This window comes from Abramis brama, assembly GCF_963993115.1.
Source record: "Abramis brama genome assembly, chromosome: 10".
Classification (NCBI taxonomy): Eukaryota; Metazoa; Chordata; class Actinopteri; order Cypriniformes; family Leuciscidae; genus Abramis; species Abramis brama.
Genome location: NC_139972.1, coordinates 24,026,133 through 24,047,441, shown reverse-complemented (window position 1 = coordinate 24,047,441; position 21,309 = coordinate 24,026,133). Strand labels below are relative to the sequence as shown.

Genomic DNA, 21,309 nt, shown 5'->3' with positions numbered 1-21,309 from the left:
GACATCCATTGTATGGACAAAAAGAGTTTAAACATTCTTCAGAATTGGAACGGTATTCTTTAGGTTTGGACTTTCCCTTTAAGGCTTTCAAAATGGTTAGAAAAAAATTGAACTGTAATGAAAATAAACATGAAAAGTGCATGTCTTTAAATCATGAGATGATATCTAAAGAAAAAACAACTCTTCACTCCTTTGATAGTACTGTTATGTCATTTATTTGTCCTTATCTTAGCACGCTGACTTTGACGTGACTAGTCATCTGCATTGTTGGATTGATTTTGGAGAGATCTGTTTTTTTAATTGTTGTAAGGTTAACAACAAGGTATGAGTCCTCAAAAGTGTGGTAGTCCTTGAGACCCATTCTGTCTGAAGTTCTGATACGTTTGAATATTGCGTGGCACTGCCTGCGATCCAGAAAATTGGAGAAAATCCAATTTGTTACTCTTTAATAAGGAGACTTGGTTAACATTTAGATGTGTGCTTGGTCTGAATGAAAATATACACTAACCTCTTGCCAGGCTCAGACACACCTGGAATTGCTCTGTGCAGATTTGTTTTCTTTGAGGATTGATGGATGGTCACTTTCATCGATGAGGACATCCAGCTGCAATTAAAGCACATTTGGATTGTTTTAGAAGCCGTTTTCAATCTCAGAAACGTGGGGAAAACAGAGCTTTATGAAACAACCCCCAACCACACCAGGCTTCATCCAAATATCTTACCTCACTCTTTTTATTTTTAGTTTCCACCGAGTCCAAGACATCTGACAGATTGGTCTCTCTATCCAGTATGGGTTGAGAAGGCATGCTTAAAGGATCTATGAGAATTTCCGAGGGAACAGCCGGGTGCTTCCAAGAAGATGGTGTGTCGATGCTCCAACTCTCACTTTGTCCAAATGTACCTGTAGAGTTCAGTGTAGTGTAGGTTGTCATACATTTGATTCCTGAACAAATGACTCTAATTAATTGTTTTTTTTTTTCAGTGAACCAGTGAATCAAACACATATAGCTTATGTCTTGTGGACCTACAAATTGAAAATTTTGATTTTATCATTTCAAGTAGTAGTCTGTAGGTCTACTAAAGGTGCGGTCACATTAGCAAAATTTTGCGGACAAAAAAAAAAAATCTATTGTCAGTATTGAAGCAATGGTCAACGTGACAAATTTTGTAAATTGATTTTGACAAGTGCATTTTTCAAGTATCTATTTTTTCTGAGTATTTTTTTTTTCTTTTGGGAAATGTTTACTTCACTACATTCCAAAGCAAAATATCATACTATTTACTCTACTTCATTTCATAAAAATATATCGTTCCTCGTTATTTTGAACTGAAGAAATTGCCACCTGATACCCAAGCTGAAACAAGATAGATTGATTCATGAACAAGCCAATTCTTTCCAATGAACCTGTTGAATTGGTTCACAATTGCACTGAACTATTCATTCATGAATCTGACTAATCTGACTGCAGCTGTTCTTGAGTTAACAACTCAGTGATCCGGTCAAAATGTTCGTTGTATCGTTGTAGCTTGATTGACGCAATAAGTCACTAATTCTGAATTTTAGCATCATTATTGTAAAGGAAAATCATATTTAGGTCATGACTGTCAGTTATTTGTAGGGCTGAGTTCTAATAGTCGAGGATTCGACGATTCGATTCGGAGAGGTCTGATTCGACTATGAACCTCGTAGTCGAATTTACATGGGCTCAATTTGGTTTGAAATGTGCTGGGGACAGAGACGCATTCGCATTTTCAGAAGGGCTGGGTACAAAAAAAAATGTTTCGCTTTCGCGCAGGTCATGTTTTGAAAGACGATGTCCTGTAGCTTACTATAAATAAAAATGTATTCAAAAATCTGCTTCACATTTTCAGCAGGGCTGCGGAGCGGCTGTGGGTTGACTCCACACGGTTCTCATGGGCTAACGTGAAAAAAGCTTTACGTGGTTTAATGTACCTAAACAATGATTACCAAATTTCCCTCTCATATTGCTCCTCATAACCACTGAAAATAGAGTCCAATTATTATGGACGTTATCTGATATTAAGCGTTTCTGCTTCACATTTTCAGCAGGGCAGCGGAGCGGCTGTGAGTTGACTCCACACGGTTCTCATGGGCGTGAAAAATCTTTACGTGGTTTAATGTAACGTTACCTAAACAACGATCACCAAATTTCCCTCTCATATTGCTCCTCATAACCACTGAAAATGGTAAAAAAAATCGAACCCAGAATCCAATTATTATGGACGTTATCTGACATTAAGCGTTTCTGCTTCACATTTTCAGCAGGGCAGCGGAGCGGTTGTGGGTTGACTCCACACGGTTCTCATGGACGTGAAAAAACTTTACGTGATTTAATGTACCTAAACAACGATCACCAAATTTCTCTCTCATATTGCTCCACATGTTTATGAAATGTTATGATATATGTGTGATATGTTTTGTTCATCTGGCTTTAAATGAATAAAAGGTATTTGTTACACACCATGTTTTTCTTTTAGTTTTTTTTAGCTCTTTTGTTTGAAATGGAAAAAATCTAAAAAAAAAAAAAAAAAAAAAGGTTCGACTATCAGTCGACTACGGCAAAATCTAATGAATCAGATTCGACTATGAAAATCCTTAGTCGAAAACAGCCCTAGTTATTTGTGATCTAAATCTGCAGTAATAGTGTACAATAACAATAATAATACGTATCATGTATAATAAGTTTTGGTGATAAAAAAGTTAAGTTCATACATTTTGATTTTTTAAATTGATTGCATCTTCAACACCATAGACTCATGGAATCATCAAGACTTTCTCCTGGGACTGCATCTCGATGCTCGTTCAATGGCTAAGGCATTGCAAGTATCGTACAATTAACTAGAGGTTCAGTATAAGTGGTAAATCCATTTAAATTACTCTTTTCCATAGCTTCATTCCCTGTTTCCGTTTCTGGTTTCATTTACTTTCACTTTCCATTTAACCCATGTATGCGTGATTGTGTGCATGTGTTTGTTTAGATTAGTTATGTGTTTGTGATTTAGTTTTTTTTTTTAGCTGAGTGTTGATTCTGCTCCCTGCTTGCTACATGCTAAGAAAGAGTTATTTTCTGTGGCCACGAAAAAATCCTTTCTGAGAATTGATAGACTGATACTGAGAGTTCGCTGGACAAACAGATTAATTGACTGTAATATTAATTCAGCTACATTAAGTTAACTGATCCAAATATTTATAATAAATAATAACAAGTTATGATTAATTATTCATATTTCCCTTTTGAGATAATTTGTTACAATGTACATTTACTCAAGTACTTGATTCGTCCACCACTGATTTTAACCCCACAGATCGCAGCTTGAAATAGAGCCAATTTATTAGCGTCATTCGTTCAGGTGTTGGACTGCACTGGTTGACCTGAAAGTTTTTGATTCACTTAAAAAGAACCAACTCAAGAGTCATTATTCCGGAATCGGACTACATTGGTTACGTAGAATTAGTATCGCCGTTGTTGAACTGCTGAATAAGTATTGCAGAAAATGCTGTCCAAGTATTTTAATATGATACTTAGTATGATGCACATTGGCAAAAGAATGCACATGCCACAACTGAAAAAACAAAACAAACAAACATCTAAGCAACTTGTAGATGTACCTATAAACTCCCCATGGATACTCCACAACCGCACTGAGAAGTCCAATGAGGAGGTAAGCAGAAACTGGTCCTTGTCAATTATCTTCAAGCTTGAGGAGAGGAAATTATGGTAATAATGTTAATGAGATGTCTTTTTTTTTAATAACAAATACTAAACAAAAAATGAAAGGAAAATACATAAAATAATAGTAAGAATATTGAATAAACACTTTTTGTTTGCTTTCCCCCCCCCCACTTATTGAACCTACCTAGTGATGCTGCTGATGTGTGCACGCCAGAAGTTCACCTCTAGAAATGAATAACACTACATCAAGACTCAACATAAAAAAATAAAAATAAAATGAGGAATGTCCTTACTTTTAGGAGGGTTTTGTTCAGGCCCCAGGGCATATTGCTTGACATCATAAACGTAGATGAAGCCGACATGATCGGCTGTAAAAAGCATGCTGTCATCCTGCGTTGAAGCCAGTTTCATAATCGCCTGCTGATGCTGAGACTTAAACATAAGATTTTAATTAGAACCTTTGTCTCATTCTGTTGACATTGAATTTATAATCAAACTTGAGGAAATATATGATATATAAAATATACGAATATACTACTTACAGCCTGAAAAGATGTGATGAACTTCCCGCCATTCAGAACACTCCAGAAATGAACATAACCTTTGAAAGATGAAATACGTTCTGCAAATTGTATATGAACTGATTTCTATCATTTTATTCATCGCAAGGACCAGTTTACCTTCAGTATCTGAAGATACAAGCCAAGCAGAAGACAACAATTCAGGAACAAACGCCCGGGTCTTTAAGAAGATGAGGCTCAGCACAGTTGTGCATTGAACTATAAATAAAAAAAATTAAAAGTAATCCATATGAGTTGTGCATAATATACCAAGTTTTCATATAACAGAAATCAGTATTAACTGAAAATTCATGGGAAGATTGGAATACCAGGATAACTGCTGCTCTGTTGAGGGGTCTGCTGAGGAGTCTGGAAGCGAGACAGTATGCGTTCAGACACTACATTCCATACGATGATCTCCCCATCGTAGCTGCCAGTGGCCAGGAAGTGTGGTGTGCATTGAGCAATGCACAGAATATCGGCTTTGTGCCCATTCCTCTGTGTGTGAAACATTCAACACATTTCCCAAAGTGCCCCTGCATATTTGAAGGGGATTCAAAGTACATGTGTGTAGAACATGGGTGTGAGGATGCTAATACCACATCGTCCTGCCAAGAAGGTTTTGGTCTTTGATTGTACAGATTTTCCTCTTTGGAGTCCTGTCCAAAAATAAATAAATAACGTGTTTAGCTTCAAAAGTAATCACTGGCAATTCTGCACTATTCTGTTCACAATCTCTTAAATTAAATTAAATCACTGGCATTAAATTTGGTCCATATTGTGGCTTAATCTGGCAAAGAATGGTCCATTCAGATATAAGACAACCTGACCAACAAGTTAAAGTACTAATTACACATCCTTGATGTTATGTGATTTGGTGGCGAGAAAAAAATAGTTCAGAAAATGTTTGAACATTTTTAAAAGATTTTTTTTATTTGTCATAAACTTGACAGCTGTGTCCCTCGGCAAGTACATACATGTATTTTGTTGGTTATGGGATTCATCTAATTAATTTTTCATTTGGAGAATAATTTTAATTCATTCATTTAAAGGCACAATATCGATTTTTGGATTGAAATATCCAAAAACAACTAGAACAATGTTATATATATTTCATAACCGTGACAACCATACAATATTTTTTTAATAAATTACATGCCATTTAGCAATAAAATCACCAAAATCATAGATAGATAGATAGATAGATAGATAGATAGATAGATAGATAGATAGATGGATAGATAGATAGATATTCCTCTTCCACTGAAAGAATTACTAAATCAAAGTACTCTGAAGACTTAATACAGAATTGACAATAGATGGGGAGGGAAAGTTTTTAATAAAATGAGATACGTATTGGTGTCAAAATCATGCATTTAGGGTATCTTTTTTCACAAAGCTCGGATTCTCTTTTCTTAAGTGAACAAAAGCTCTTGTAATAGATGGAATAATGGACTGTCAGAAGGGAATGGAGAATAAACCACACCAAACAGCACTCAAGCACTTTTGAGGAGGGAGAAACATTGAAGTAAATGAAATATGGAAATGGAGTGAACAGCAATAAAGGCGAGAGTACCAGGGGGAAGAAACAGGTCATGGCAGTCAACCATTTTATGAGAGCCATCTGGGGAATTATGCTGATATAAAAAAAAGGTTGTAAGGGAAGCAGGCTGGTCACTTTATACTCACCAAGTAAATGTCGATCCTGTGGTCCCAACCAACAGAAATCACAAATCTGCCAAAAGAAATAAAAAAGTGAATCAGCCAAATAATGAGGATAATAATATCCATGAAGATTATGGCGCTTGCAGTCAGCAGACTTACGTGTTCATGTGCAATGTCAGGTAGAGGCAGTCACAAATCTCTGCACATTTTCCATCTGGGAAAAAAACATAATGAAGGGCTTTGCTTCACAACAGCTTTATAGGGAATGTGGGATATAATATACTCTGAATAATCAGTCATACTCAGGAGTAGGGTTGGTAATCGTAAGAAATTTTTCGGTTCTGGTTCCGATTCCGGTTCCGCCAAATGATTCCGGTTTCGGTTCCAGTTCTCATTCAATAAAAATTATTAAAACAACTAATAAAAGAAATAGTAGTAAGGGGAAATGCACAATCCTTTTGAGTTTATTTCTTATACTTGTCAAATGAGTTTAACAGACTGGTAATGTCAACAAATTCAACATATTATTTAGCAATTTTTGCAAAAAATAATACATTTTTCTGAAGGAAAATAAACAATTCTGCATTCTCTAGGACAGTGGTTCCCAAACCTATCCTGCCGGCACCCCAACACTGCACGTTTTCTTTGTCTCCCTAATCAAACACACCTGATTCAACTCATCAGCTCATTATCACATGGGTTAATGAGCTGATGAGTTGAATCAGGTGTGTTTGATTAGGGAGACAAAGAAAATGTGCAGTGTTGGGGTGCCGGCAGGACAGGTTTGGGAACCACTGCTCTAGGATAATTTGGGACCTCTTCTATAGTTTATACACTCTCAGAAAGGGTAGAATATGCTTGAACACACATGTAAGATCCAGACCGGTGAAACATAATATTTTTAAAATCGGTTTGAATGATTGATTCATAAAGACTTCACTTGTTTCATTACTGCAGTGGTTCCCAATCCTGGTCCTGGGGACCCACAGCTCTGCACATTTTATATGTCTCCTTTATCTGACACACCCAGTTCAGTTCATAGAGCTCTTTCCTAACGAGATGATGATCTGAATCAGGTGTGTTAAATGAGGGAGACATACAAACTGTGCAGAGCTGTGGGTCCCCAGGACCAGGATTGGGAACCACTGCATTACTGGATGAATCAGCGCTCTAGCAGTTAATAAACAGAACTGCATGCGTCTTGCGGAAGAACATTGTAGCCGGACCTACTTCTCTCTGTTTATGTCTGAGCTACTCCGCAGCAGTGCCGACTCGACCGGTGTAAAGTAGTCCGAGTCTAAGCGCTTATTACAGGTTTACCGTAGTGAATCAGGATAAGACAAAAACACGGTTTGAAAAAAGGCATTCATGATGTACTCGCCAAGGTTATTTTCGTAAACGAAAACTGAAACTAAGACTAAAACTATTGGTCAAAAAACATTTTCGTAAACTGAAATAAAATTAGAAATTCATAATAAATGAAAAACTAAAACTAAACGAAACTAACAACAGTTACTGAAAAACTAACTGAAATAAAATAATAATTAGCAAAAATAAATAATCGTTTTCGTATTTATAATAATAATAATAATTCATTACATTTATATGGCTGCTGTATTTAATAAGCTCTTTACTTTTGTGGAAAGTCTGACCTGTGGCTGTTTAGGGAAATGCCTGTATTATTGCGCTTCACACGCGTGAAGTTGCTGAGGCGATTAACCGCTGTCCTGTGACGTGCTCAATGAAGGACCAACGAACACATCTCTAGTCCTAAGCGGCTGTTCATAAAGGATGCGTCTGTGGCAGTGGAATGGGAAATAATAACTCAAGGTAATGAGACGCAAGTTGAACTTTTAACTTGAGCGAAGCGTTTTTAGAATGTCCTTTCATTTGCGTGCGAGACGCGGGTGCAACAGCAAAACAAGTCCGTCAAGCACAAAAATACCTTTAATCTGGCGATGTCATGCTTTCATGAAGGTTGACAGGTTGAAAGGTGCTGTTGTTATCTTTGTTTTTACAAAAGATTTTCTGCTAATAATATTGTTATCCATGTGGAGACATGTCCACACACACAAACACACACTCTCTCACTCTCTCTCTCTCTCTCTCTGGTCCACTATCTTTGTTGGGATTCTCCATAGACGTAATGGTTAGGCTATTATATTGTACAAACTGTATATTCTGTCTCCTTACACTAAACCGACCCCTAAACATACCCATCGCACACGCACACGCACACGCACACACACACAAACCCGACCCATCACACACACACACACACACACATAACCCGACCCATCACACACACACACACACATAACCCGACCCATCACACACACATGCACACACACACACACATAACCCGACCCATCACACACACACACGCACACACACACACTAACCCGACTCCTAAACCTACCCATCACACACACGCACACACACACACACTAACCCGACCCATCACACACACACTAACCCGACCCCTAAACCGACCATCACACACACACACACACACACACACTAACCCGACCCATCACACACATACACACACACACACATAACCCGACCCATCACACACACACACACACACACACACACACACACTAACCCGACCCCTAAACCGACCCATCACACACGCACACACACACACTAACCCTACCCCTAAACCAACCCATCACACACACACACACTAACCCGACCCATCACACACACACTAACCCGACCCATCACACACACACTCACACACACACACACTAACCTGACCCATCACACACACACACACTAACCCGACCCCTAAACCGACCCATCACACACATTTTCAAAAAAACTCATTCTGTGTGATTTAATTTAGGCCCACAGTGACACAAGTCCCCATGAGTGTGTGTGCATTCAGGTTTAAGTCCCCACCACGATAGAAAAACATGTACACATTCACAAACAGCATAGATACTTCATTATTTAATCACACTGGCTTCACAGCAGGTTGTCAGATTAATTTAGCTGTTTTTTTGTTGTTGTATGTACCAGTGTCACTCTGAAAAAAGCGTCACTCTGCGTCTCGCTTTGGTCTACCCTGGAAGTGTTCTGTTTGCTCTGCTAAACTATAATTACTAAAACTAAAACTGAAACTAAATAAAATAAAAACTAAATAGAAATGTGTTTGCAAAATAAAAACTAAACTTAAACTAACAAAACCATTAATGAAACTAACTAAAACTAAACTTAAATTTAAAGCAAAATTGAAAACGATATTAAAATAAAAACTAATTTAAAAAAGCAAAACTATAATAACCTTGGTACTCGCTCATTATATAAATTTAAATTCTGAACTTAAAAAAGTTACAGACTGCAGCTTTAACAGTCGTCTTTATGAATGTTTTGAAGCATCAAATGTAATCGATACACTCGTTATTTGAAGGCAGCGACTTTCAAAAGGTGATTTACTCGACTTAATTTTTACTTAAACTTTTATCTCAGTACTTCTGTGATCATTTGAATATTTGTTACACAGAAATGTCGATACTGTGTGGCTGAAAAGACTGAAAGTAAAGCTGTTTCATATATATTGCCAACTGCTCTCTGAACGACAGCGCAAACAGATTTGAATGTTCCGGTGTGAATTTTTTGTCATTTAGGAATAAGATCGCGTGGGTGTTTGAATCGAGATCGTTTAAAGATTAATCATGCAGCTCTACTGCCTTTATACTCTCTCTGCATTGATATCTGACGCAAAACGTATATGAGTAGTGCGAGGGCCAGTGCATTCATTACTATTTTAATATTCATGAGCTGAGACGCCGCTATTAAAGGATAAGCTCCCTGCACTTCGCCCACACATCGCACCAGAACCGTTTTTGGAACTGAAACTTCGGAATTTCGCACGGTTCCGGTATTTTTCAAAAACACTAACGGTTCTGGATAAGAACCGATTTTCGGTTCCCAACCCTACTCAGGAGCAAAGCAAATCAATCAAATGCACATTAAGAACTATAAGGAATTATTGACCTCTCTTGAATATCTTCACGCACTGGCCATTGTTGAAGTTCCACATCTTAAGGCAGCCATCTCTTCCACCAGTCACTAGCCTGGTGAAAAAAAAGAAAGCAAAAAAAACCTGCACAAAACAGTAATATTACGCAATGTCATATATTTAAATTAGCTTTAACAACCTCCTTCCGCTAGAGTCAAGAGCCATGCAGGTAATTGCAGACTCTCCATGAGCACCTCCAAACTCAAACATCTGAGCTCCAGTTTCCACATCCCAGACTTTGACAACCTGAATTCAAGTAAATACGTTAAAGTACTACATTTAGAAAAGAGGGACTGCTGCTTTACTAAAAACAGCTCAGCCTGTCATGAGTTGAAGTTATAGAATTACTTTTAAAACACTTTACTGGACATTTTTACTGGATACAAATGTATAGGCCTATCTATTATTTGGATCTTAAGAAAAATGAATGTTAAAGGAACCTTGACTACTCACAATAATAAGCGATTTTAGTCACAATTTTGCTAACTTCAACCAAAAACCCTACTAAAAGACAAACAAACCTGTTCACATAAATTTCAATTTGTTACTCACACAAAGCTATCATATGACTTTATAAGAACTGGAATATAGCACACAAGACGTATGAAGTACTTGTATGTTTTTATGTTTTATTGTCAGTAAGCTTTTAGTTTTTTAAAATAAATTAATACTTTCATTCAGCAAAGGACACATTAACTTGATCAAAAGAGACAGTCAAATCTTTTACACTGTTACACGATATTTCTATTTCTAATAAATAGTTTTCTTTTGGACTTTATAATCAAATAATCCTGTAAAAAGTATCATGTTTTCCACAAAAATATTAAGCAGCACAACTGTTTTCAACATTGAGAACAATAAGGAATGTTTCTTGAGCACCAAATCAGCATATTAGAATGATTTCTGAAGGATCAAGCGACACTGAAGATTGCTGAAAAATTTGCTTTGCCATTAAAGGAGCAAGATACATTTTAAAATATATTAAAAGAGAAAAAAGTGATTTTCAATTGCAATAATATTTCACAATAGTACTGTTTTTACTGTATTTTTAATCAAATAAATGCAGCCCTGGTGAGCTCAAGAGACTTCTTTCAAAAACCGACCTATGAGCATGAGGAACAGAGCATCTGTGTCCTCAATGTATTTCATACAGATACTTGTCAAAAGCACTCACCGAGCCCTTAGAGCAGCTCACCACCTGCCTAAACTGCTCACTGTATGCGCAGCACAACACTGGCTCTTCATGAGACAGAATCTGATTGCCCTTAGGCTGTGGTCTACAACAGATGGCATATGAAAGGAGAAAGGCAAGAAATGACAAGAAAATTGTAGCTAAATACACATACAACCTAATGTCTTACAGCCAACTGATACTCATAATAGGCTTTGAAATCTTTGTTAAATAACATCTAAGATACATACTTTGTCTGAAGGGATAGTAAGGCGAGAGAATCTGTGGCGATGTAGAGCCCCTTCACAGCTGAAGAGTAGAGGCACACAGACAATTCTCCCTGGATATTACTTGCCTCTGGATTGGCAGTAAACAGACACGTCTCATCCTTAATGTGCCATATCTATAAAGAAATAAAGAAATAAAGAAAATGTCATCATAAAAAAAATAATACATTTTCATATTCATGTAGCACGTAACTAGGAATATTTCACAGAAAATTAATATTCTGTCATCATTTACTCACTCTCATGTTTTTCCAAACCTTCTGTCTAACGTGAAACACAAATGGAGAATTTTAAACAATATTCTGCCCACTGTTGTCAAAAACATGAAAGTAAACGTGGACTGAGGCTGTCAAGCTTCGAAAAGGATTCAAAAGTAATAGTTTCATAAAAGTGGTCCTTGTGAATTACACACCATATTGCAAGTCTTCTGAATAGTTTTGCGTGATGAACAGACTATTCCATGCTAATCTTCACTTTAGTGGGCTGTTTACTGTGACCGGATCATTGAGTCTGTAAGATCAGTCCGGTTCAGACCGGTTTTCAGACAGGTTTAGTTGACTAGATCAACTGATTCATAGAAAAGAACAGTTTAACTCAAAGAATGATTCCTTCACAAACTGGACATTACTTTTCTCATAAATGCATCAAGGAGAGACTGGGTGGATTTAATTATTTCTTTTTTTGTGGTGCTTTTTGTCATTTTGGAGCTTGACAGCCTTGTCCTTATTCACCTTCATTATACTGACAAGAGTGATAAACATTTGCTTAAAAAATCCCCCTCTTGTGTTCAGGATATAGATGAAAGTAAGTCATTCGAGTTTACAATAACTTGAGAATGAGTAAATTAATTTCAATCTTTGGGTGAACTATCCCTTAATAAACAAGTGGTGCAGTCTATAAATGTTGCATTTGGTTTTACTGATTATGAACATTCAGTTTAACTTTAGTTTAGTTTAATGTTTGGCTTTTTCATATTGAGAAGATTTAAAACACTTTTTTGATATAATAAATCCAGATTTGACTTTGGATTTTAAGTAATGAATCAATTCCTCACCTTAGCAGTCTTGTCTGTGGAGACTGAGTAAATGTGCCCAGCTTCTGAGCAGATACAGAGGTAGGAAACAGGGGCATCGTGACCTTTCAAAATCCCTGTTGGTCTACTGCCATTTCGAAATGTAAAATTACTAGCCTGGCATTTAACAACAGTATTTGATAACAGTATTATCTATGTATATTTCATATTTTCTGACACCTATATAGATCAGAGAAGAAATTGTCCAAAAGAATTAAAATCAGAGAGATGCCACTTATGAAGAAGATACCCTAAAGATATAAGGCATACTTAGGCACATAAGGATTCCACATGCGCAACAGCCTGTCCAACCCGCCGGTGACCAAAAGATTACGCTTCTCACAGAAATCAAAGGTCATGACTCCTTTAGGAACGGTGAAGATTGTTTGGTTGCCGGTTGCCCTCTGTGTGACTTTCGTAGACTTTCCCTTTTTGCTCACTTCTGCCATCTCTCTCATCTGCTCTTGCATGTAGGTTGATGGACGAATGAATCCTAATTAAAAACAGATTGTCAAACCTTCATACACGCATATCCACTCAAACAGATCACAGCTGACAGATTCAGATCCCGTTTCCCCTCTTTCTGAGTCATGGTGTGTTATTCAAATGAGTTTAACCAGAGCTTCATTGCACTGAGAGTTCTGACACATCTCTCATCTGGCATTAAACATGCAAGACGCCAGAGTAGCTATTTTCTTCCTTCTGCCATGTTAAACAGACATCACTGATAAAGAAGTGAGAAAAGAGGACACACTTTTTTCTACACATGGGTTTATATGAATGTTTAGGTCAGATTTCACCCTAAAATCAATAGTAAAATTATCTTAAATTATATCTTGCATAAATAAAATGAACGCAATTTTTAGGATCAATAAGATTTTTTGCTCTGTGACATTATTTTCATTCAACTAAGCCCATTTCGACCCCTATTCTCATTATCTTATTCCTTGTTTCCCTCTTGCTTATATTTCTCATTATTTTTAATTATGATTATCATTACTGTAATACAATAATGAGGAAGACAATGTGCTTAAGTGCCATGAAATAATGTACAAAAAAAAAAGTACAAAAATAAAAAACTGAATAGTCTAAAAATAGGCTTAATTTTATTCAGGCAAAATATGATTTCTAATGTTTACTTTTGATTTTGGGGTGACATATAATCCTATTAAATGAGAGAAAACAAAATAATCACAATGATCCCACTGTACTGCAAAAAGTAAACCAATAGAAGTCATTTTTAAATGTTACCTATAACAAGGGCAGAGTCTTCATGCCCTGATGAGGATACAATGGCAGGTAAGCTTTGGAAATATTTCACCTGAATTGATAATAAAATATTGTTACATTTTAGACACTTTTTTTTTCTTTTGTAAAAAATGAGATGATTATAAAAACTAATTTAGTAAAATATTTCACTGTCAGTATCTTACACTAATGCACTGATGGAATATTTACAATTGATATACATGGCAATGTATATCCATGTGCATTGCAGCAATAGAACAACATAGGATGAAAATAAGAAAAAAAAAATACATACATTAATAATGATAATAATAATAATACATTTTTTACCTTTGACACCCAGTCTTGGTGGACTTTCCATCTGATAAATGTAATTTCTGGAGACTGAACTGCACGGTCGAGGCTTATGTTTGGAACGTTGTCAACCATCGGCAATCTTTTCCACAATCTAGGGCATAAATGCATTCTTAAAAAAGCTTACAAACCATGCATAAAATATACTATAAAAAGGATATATAAATAAGATGAATATCATGCACAGTGTCAGACAGTGAGCAGGGTAATATAATATTCTTAACAGGCCAGTTATCTTTCACAACTCAGAGAACAGAATCAATGTTTCCTAATTAATTTATTCATTAATTTATGAAAATTAGAACACGCCTGCATGACATGCTATTGTAATTTTGTTTTACAAAACTGCACATGGAAAATTTATACTATTAAGAAACCTTGTTTACCTCAGTTTATCCCTGAACGATGTTATTAACAGGATGTTCACACAGCCCTAGAGTGCCAAAAGCTTTGTGATTAGTTAAACACATTGTTTTTCATGGAATTCATATGTGTGGGACTGCCTTCGTTTACTTACCTGAGAATCGCCATATACAATGATACATTCATCTGGGCCAGTAGAGCTAACAAAACCAGAGTATATTTTTTAATTACAAGAAAAGCAAACATTGACATATCAACAAAGAGCATTGAGTGTTCTTGTTCTTAAATATGTTAGTACACAAAAATAAAAATGCAAGAGCCAACATAACATACCCTTATTATTTTATTTGAGATGTTTTCTAATATCATGTTACTTTGTAAATGCAGAGCAAATTAAGTTGTTTTTTTTAAACTAAAATCATATCTGAAAACATTAAACATGAATAAAACTCCAAAACTTCACAAAACAGCAATCACATCAACATGTCTGACATGAATCAGGTCTGCTCACCAGTAATCCAGGTTTAAAGGCACAGTTTTTAGTGCACTCAACTGACAGCAAGGCTCCAAAGAGGAAAGCTCATAAAACTGGATCTCTCTGGATCTGTAAAGTGGGAGAAAATATGTTGTTTGGATTGACTGAAGGAAAGGCAGAGATCAGATGTGGCTGTTTTATATATAAAACTGTTTTTTTTTTTTTTTTTTACCAAGAACACTACAAAGTTACAAGGTAGGCCTATACTTTAGCAGAATAACAGAGCAGTCCCCAGGCTGCTCCAAGGGAATCTTCACTGTAATAAATGTAAATTGCTTTGGATAAAAGCATCTGCAAATTGACTACTTCATCTTCATTTGAAACAGCATGCCATAGGGAAAAATCTTCATTAGAAAGTTCTATACACTACTACAGTGTATTATAAAGACTGTTATGTAAAAATAAATGTATTTTAAAAGCAGTTTACCCAGTTCCAATGATCAGTTTGTTGTACTCTGACATTGGCACAAAATCAGTAGACCATTTTTGTTTTCGAATGATGGATCTCTCGGGCTGGATATAGAAACAAAGAAATGATTCAAATTAAATATTGGTTAATTAAAAAATGGAGGAGAGCAGGAACAGGAATACAGAAGTAAACAAATAAAATGTAAATGTAACCCACAAACACATTCTTCTTGCTCTTCAAATAAAGCTTGGGGGTCCAGAAGTTAACAACCCCATCTTCTCTTAGAGTCACAACGGTTCCATTAGAAAGCAAGTGGATTCTCACAACAGGCTTCCCACGTTTTAGTAACTTAATGTTAGCCGGCAATATAAAAGCTGCCATTTTACTGCGACGCACAGTCTCTTCCTTTGCTTCGTACTCCAGGTATATGTATGTGCAGAACTCATGCTAAAACAAAGAGAGTACAAAAATTTGGGTATTAATAATATCAATATTATATTATTTTGATATTCATATTATAATATTATGAAAACATACAATATATAACATAATAAAATTAGTATAATATGTATTCATTACGTAATACAACAATATCATTTATATAAAAAAAACATTAAGTTCATCAGGAGTTGGATTTTTGCATACACGTTTGGAAATTAGGGATACATTTACTTGCAAACTTAATTTCAATCATGGCTTCTATTTGAAAATGTTTGCAAGCAATTTCCTGCACAAATATGTGCATTTCAAAGTTACCGAATGAGACCCATTTTGACCACTTGCCCACAAAGGTTTTTTATATGCAAAAACTCGACTCAAAAACAGATGCAACTGTGCATTTAACAAATTGTCAGTTCATCTAAGAGAGCAAGTTTGAGATTTAAAGAGGAAGCAGTGAATTATTCATACCCATTCGATTTTGCCATCACAAGTGTAATCGATCTTCATGAATAGCTGGTGAATGTGAGATTCTTTCTGTGACGTTTCAAAAAGTGTTAGTCCAAAGTAATGGGTGGGAAGACAGTGAGAGAGAGAAGATTGTACAATCATACATTAAGATTTTATGTCTCCGTTAATCCATTTACACAAGCAACAGGATATAACTGAATACATAAACCTCTCTTACAGTACTTTTACAGTACTTACAACTCCTTTCAAACCTGGGCAGTTTTTCACAACAGATTTGAATTCTGAATAATCCAACATATGGATGCCAGCCTTTGCAAACTCCTGCTCAAGAGAACAGAATTAGGAAAATCATATTGTGTCTAATTAATCATTTAAATTAGATTTCCAAATAATCTACACATTTTGAATACTTACATCATAGGCCAGTTTAATGTGCTTTAGATCATCAATGGACACCATCTTCTCAATCTATGTTGGACAGCAAAAATAAATTAAAAAAGGCAAAAATCTCACAGAACATGTGAGTTGGAAGGAGCATGTATTAAATGTGCAAGTCTCTACAGAGAGGTTTGTAAGAAAGAAGATTAACAAAGATTAACATCATAAAGTCACTGTGACAGATGCTATTTCAACATAGTATAAATCGACAAGTGTTGTTTGACATTTGTTGGATGATCAAACATCTTTCAGCATGTCAAAAAATGAAACAGCTGCTGGATTTCAACAGGTTGCTGTCACATGTTCTGCTCCTCCTTACAATAATAAATTCACTTGAAATTTAAATGGCTTCGTTGCAACATGATGTAATTTAAACTTTGTTGTGGATCAAAAACCCACATGCTTCATCAGTCTGCAGACAATCAATAGATTACATGCCAGTCAAATCAGTCAAACCATCTACCATGGATAAAGGAATGATATGATGAATTGATGAAAGATATAAGATATAGGTAGTCTGGCTATCACCAGACCAAGCTCAATCTTTTAAGATTGAACATTAGTCTGGGGAGTCTGCTCTGTTTTTTCTACAGCACAAGAGGCGTGATCAACGGGCATAGTTCAAATGACTCTGTACGCAATTGGATAGTCCTTCAACCAATCAGACCAACGATCCGGGTGACATACTTTGCAGCATAAAACTCTAGGCAGGAAACGTGTCAACAAGCGTGTTGGTTTGGAGCATTGATCAGCGGTTTGCAGAAGCAGCAATGGCATCGAGCGATTTTTGCAGGTTATGCAAAAAAAACAACAACATTGAAGGAGACATATCATGCTTTTAAATTGTTCCTTTTTACATATAAATCATACATTTGTAGTCTATATAAAGCGGAACTGCAATGCTTGGGTCTGAATTCCTCATTATTATAGCTCCACAGGCCCCTTTTCTACCCCTTTTCTGATGTGCGTCTGAGAGCAACTTGTTTTGGTGCGGTCTCTTTAAATGCAATTGAGACACTTCATACCCCGCCCCCTCTCCAGGTTGCAGAGGTTCAACTCCACCCCGTTCGGCCATTTTTGTAGTCTGATAGCAGAGATACGATTATCTAGCGGCACAGAAACTTTTTTATTCACACGTTATTAACAAAATGTCAACAACGGAAGACTTGTCCAGCCAGCCTTACATGTTCGAGCCAGAGTCGGAGCCGGAGCGAGATGAAAATGAAGACGACGAACCTGTAGAACAACGTCTTCATATGGATGTATCGCAATGGTGTGTACTGTATTTACACATGAAACTTTGGTCTTCCGACCTTTTACCACCGTGTCGATTTATTTTGATTAATATGTGCGAGGAAGAGAGAGCAAGACAGCGTCTAGTTTGGAGACGGTGAAGTCTTGTTTACACTTTCGCCTGGCTCCGAGAGAGAGTGCGCGCGCGCGCGACCGGGTCTCTGCCCGTTCTTTCAGTTAAACATGCGCCACAAGCGCGGCAGTTCATCTACATTAAACTGTGTAATGAAGCGTGTGGGTTACTACATCCAACAACCGAACATTTTAGCTTACCCTCTCGTAACTTCTGCATCCTTTAGCTTGGACTACAAAATTGCAGCGAGAAATAAAAATGGCGGATTGCTCGAAGTGTTGGGCCGGAAGTCAATGTCCTTATTTGGCAGTTCCGCTGCAAATACTGTGACGTAATAGTTCAAAAAACGTCATAGATAACAGAAAAATCGGAACAGGTTGAAAAATATGACCAAAACAGAATATAAAGATATCAACGAAGCTCCTGAAGAGAATAATTTCATCTTTTCTGTACTTCTAAACACTCCAAATATACAACAAAATGCATTTAAGGGCTAAAAAAGTGCATTTAGCATGATATGTCCCCTTTAAAGTGAGTGGTATTTACACCCACTTGCGCGATTTGTTTACTAAACTAAAGAAGCCATTGAGCATCGTCGAGAGGTTAAAAGGAATTGGATTGGATTAAACCCACCAATAGCGCGCCAGGTGGATAAGCCAGTTTGTGATTGGTCCCCGCAAATTTGTAATGGAAGCAGGATAGAAGAATGTACAGATTTCCAGCCTGAGCTGCAGGGCGAAATCAAATCGCCGACAGATCGGGCTGGGTTTACCCAGTCTAAGATATAGGGGTTTCTTCTACAATTGTTAATAGGATTTTAGATTAGTATTTTTTTTATTTATAAGGCTAATTTAGCTTGGGTTTCCTCTGCAATTATAAATAAAAAAATCTCTGCAAATTTTTAGCAACTTAAGTTTTTAAAATTCATGTTTGAGACTGTATTTTGTGATATACAACAGTCTCTTTAGAATAACAACAGATCTCAATTTACTCACAAATCGAAAATCACCACTAAAAATCCATAGGAAATTGCAGAGGGAACCCAAGGTTAGCCTAGGAGTTGATAATAAGTACTGCATCTGCCACAAAAACAATTAAGATTTAAATTAGGGTGACAGCATTAAACAGCAAAATGAACACTGAAAACAGCTGAGCTACGGTTAACGTTACACAACTGAAAAATGTAGTTGGGGTGTTCCTACTTGTAGTTATTTGCTCTCCTACTGATAAATACAGATTATAACTTTCATTCCTATTTCACTGTGCAGTCAGAGGGAAAATTACCTCCAGCACAAACAAATTTGGGCTTGATAAGGAAAAAAAAATTGATTTGCTTTCTGGGGAGCAAGTTCAAGCACTCTGTTGAAATAAATAATGCATGTCCACTGTGTCATTTCAGTCAATCGCTAGTCATGACAGATTACCCTGCAATGGTTGCCCATGCCCATCCAAAGGTCATCCAGCTAATGAATTAATGGGAATCAAAATGTCATTTTTGAAAAAAGACAACAATTTTGTCCTGCAGAAAGTTAATGATTTGGTTTTGGCAAATTTAATGAAGCTTTGGTATGAGAAGAGTGACCTCTTTTATACTACACTGACACCTTTAGATTTTAAGATTGAAAGATGGTTGGCTAAAAGCAGTTACAATTTGGTTGGTTACTTCTACATCAAAACCTGGGACATAATAAATAGCTTTTTGAAGAATTAAATATGATATGATTTAGAGCAGACAAAAGATATGAAAAGAAAAATATTCTGTACATACCTAAAGTTGATGTAAAAACTGAATTGAGTGGTCTGTTTACTGGTCGGTTAGAGCAGATCAGTTTAAAAAATGCAAAACAAGATTAGAACAAATGAAGGCGGGCTCTGTGCTGGAGGGGGCGGGGTTACACATTCAATATAACCTAATATATTAAATAGTAAACATTATATTAGACTCTAATTTCTTATGCAATATTATGGATCTACGAGTGCATCAATCCAGCTGCCCAACTCCCTTATTTATCATTATAACATTTGCATTTGCATACCTGACCAGTGAGAGATGATGCTGGGGCAAGTTGCCCCAATCTAGGCATTGCATTCAATCTAGGTAGAATATAATTGTTGGGAAATGCAGCCAAGCAGCAGATGCTGCACAAGTGTGACCCTTTGACTTTTACCTTGAGCTCATAGAGGGTCCCAGCAGGATCTGCTCTGTAGCGTTTTCGCATGCTAAGTTTAACATCGTCTCCAAGGGCAAGAGAGTGTCGTCTGGGTTCTTGCCTCAAAAGCTCTCTCTCCAGCCAGGCAGGAATCTGTTGGCTCCTCTCTGTAGGGTCTAACATGAACCCTGTAGAATGCAGAACCCCGTCAGCCTGCTGTCTGTACCACGTGCCCTGCATCTGGTTCAGTCCAGCCGCTCCATACACTGGTCCAAAATCTGTCGAAATACTGCATAAGAGTGTTGCATTGAATATTTTGTTTATCATTTCTTTTTCATTTAAGTTATCAAGAAACAACCTTGCAAATGGCCCTTTCGCGCATCACGCATCGCCCAACAGCAAACTCAAACATCGCATATACCTCTTACAGGTGCTTGTGACGACATGTCTCAACAGGTAAAAGTAGGCTACTTTCAATAAAAGATCTAACATATTAGCAATCCTTTTAGCTGTGTTGCTATGTGTCATGAGTAACCACACACACAAACACGCACGTGTGTTGGGTTAGGGAATAGAATATAGTTTGCACAGTATAAAAAGTATTATATCTATGGGATGTCCCCATAAAACATGAAAACCCAACATGTGTGTGTGTGTGTGTGTGTGTGTAAATTACAGCTTTAAATAATAAAATTGTACTTGTACATTTTACTGCATTTTTACAGAATTATTTTGTCAACCACAGCTGCCAGTTTTTTGTTGTTGTTGTTGTTGTTGTTGTTGTTGTTGTTTTTATAGGGAGAACTTTACACCTGCAAAATTTCATTTTGCAAAGCGAAAGCCAAGAGTATGTTAGGTCAAATCAAATTAGAGTCAAGTAATATCTTCATATTTGTCTGTCAAAACATAAATTAATTAATCTTCAAGGACACAAACTGGTTCCAGCATGGCAAACGCATTATCCATATTCCCTGGCAACAGTAAATACCATGAACAACAGGAGGAGTGACACTCAAGGTCAGGAGCTGGAAAACAACCGAATACCAATGTGGTACGA

The 21,309-nt window shown here is 36.7% G+C and overlaps 1 protein-coding gene across 1 annotated transcript; it reads right to left on the bottom strand.

The window, feature by feature from the left end:
- Nucleotides 1-188: 188 nt before the first annotated feature.
- Nucleotides 189-20,579, bottom strand: wdr95 (WD40 repeat domain 95; the record flags this gene model as incomplete). Its single annotated transcript, XM_084125622.1, has 29 exons — nt 189-404; nt 509-604; nt 723-901; nt 3,632-3,720; nt 3,880-3,919; nt 3,989-4,127; nt 4,238-4,296; nt 4,376-4,474; nt 4,585-4,753; nt 4,855-4,914; nt 5,945-5,990; nt 6,080-6,134; nt 9,926-10,005; nt 10,090-10,196; nt 11,125-11,227; nt 11,373-11,524; nt 12,463-12,568; nt 12,751-12,973; nt 13,732-13,801; nt 14,059-14,176; nt 14,469-14,515; nt 14,600-14,645; nt 14,957-15,049; nt 15,408-15,493; nt 15,606-15,836; nt 16,299-16,379; nt 16,536-16,619; nt 16,713-16,766; nt 20,271-20,579. 28 exons carry the CDS (start codon nt 20,577-20,579, stop codon nt 521-523), a joined length of 3,009 nt encoding a protein of 1,002 aa, XP_083981748.1. The 3' UTR covers nt 189-404; nt 509-520.
- Nucleotides 20,580-21,309: the final 730 nt, after the last annotated feature.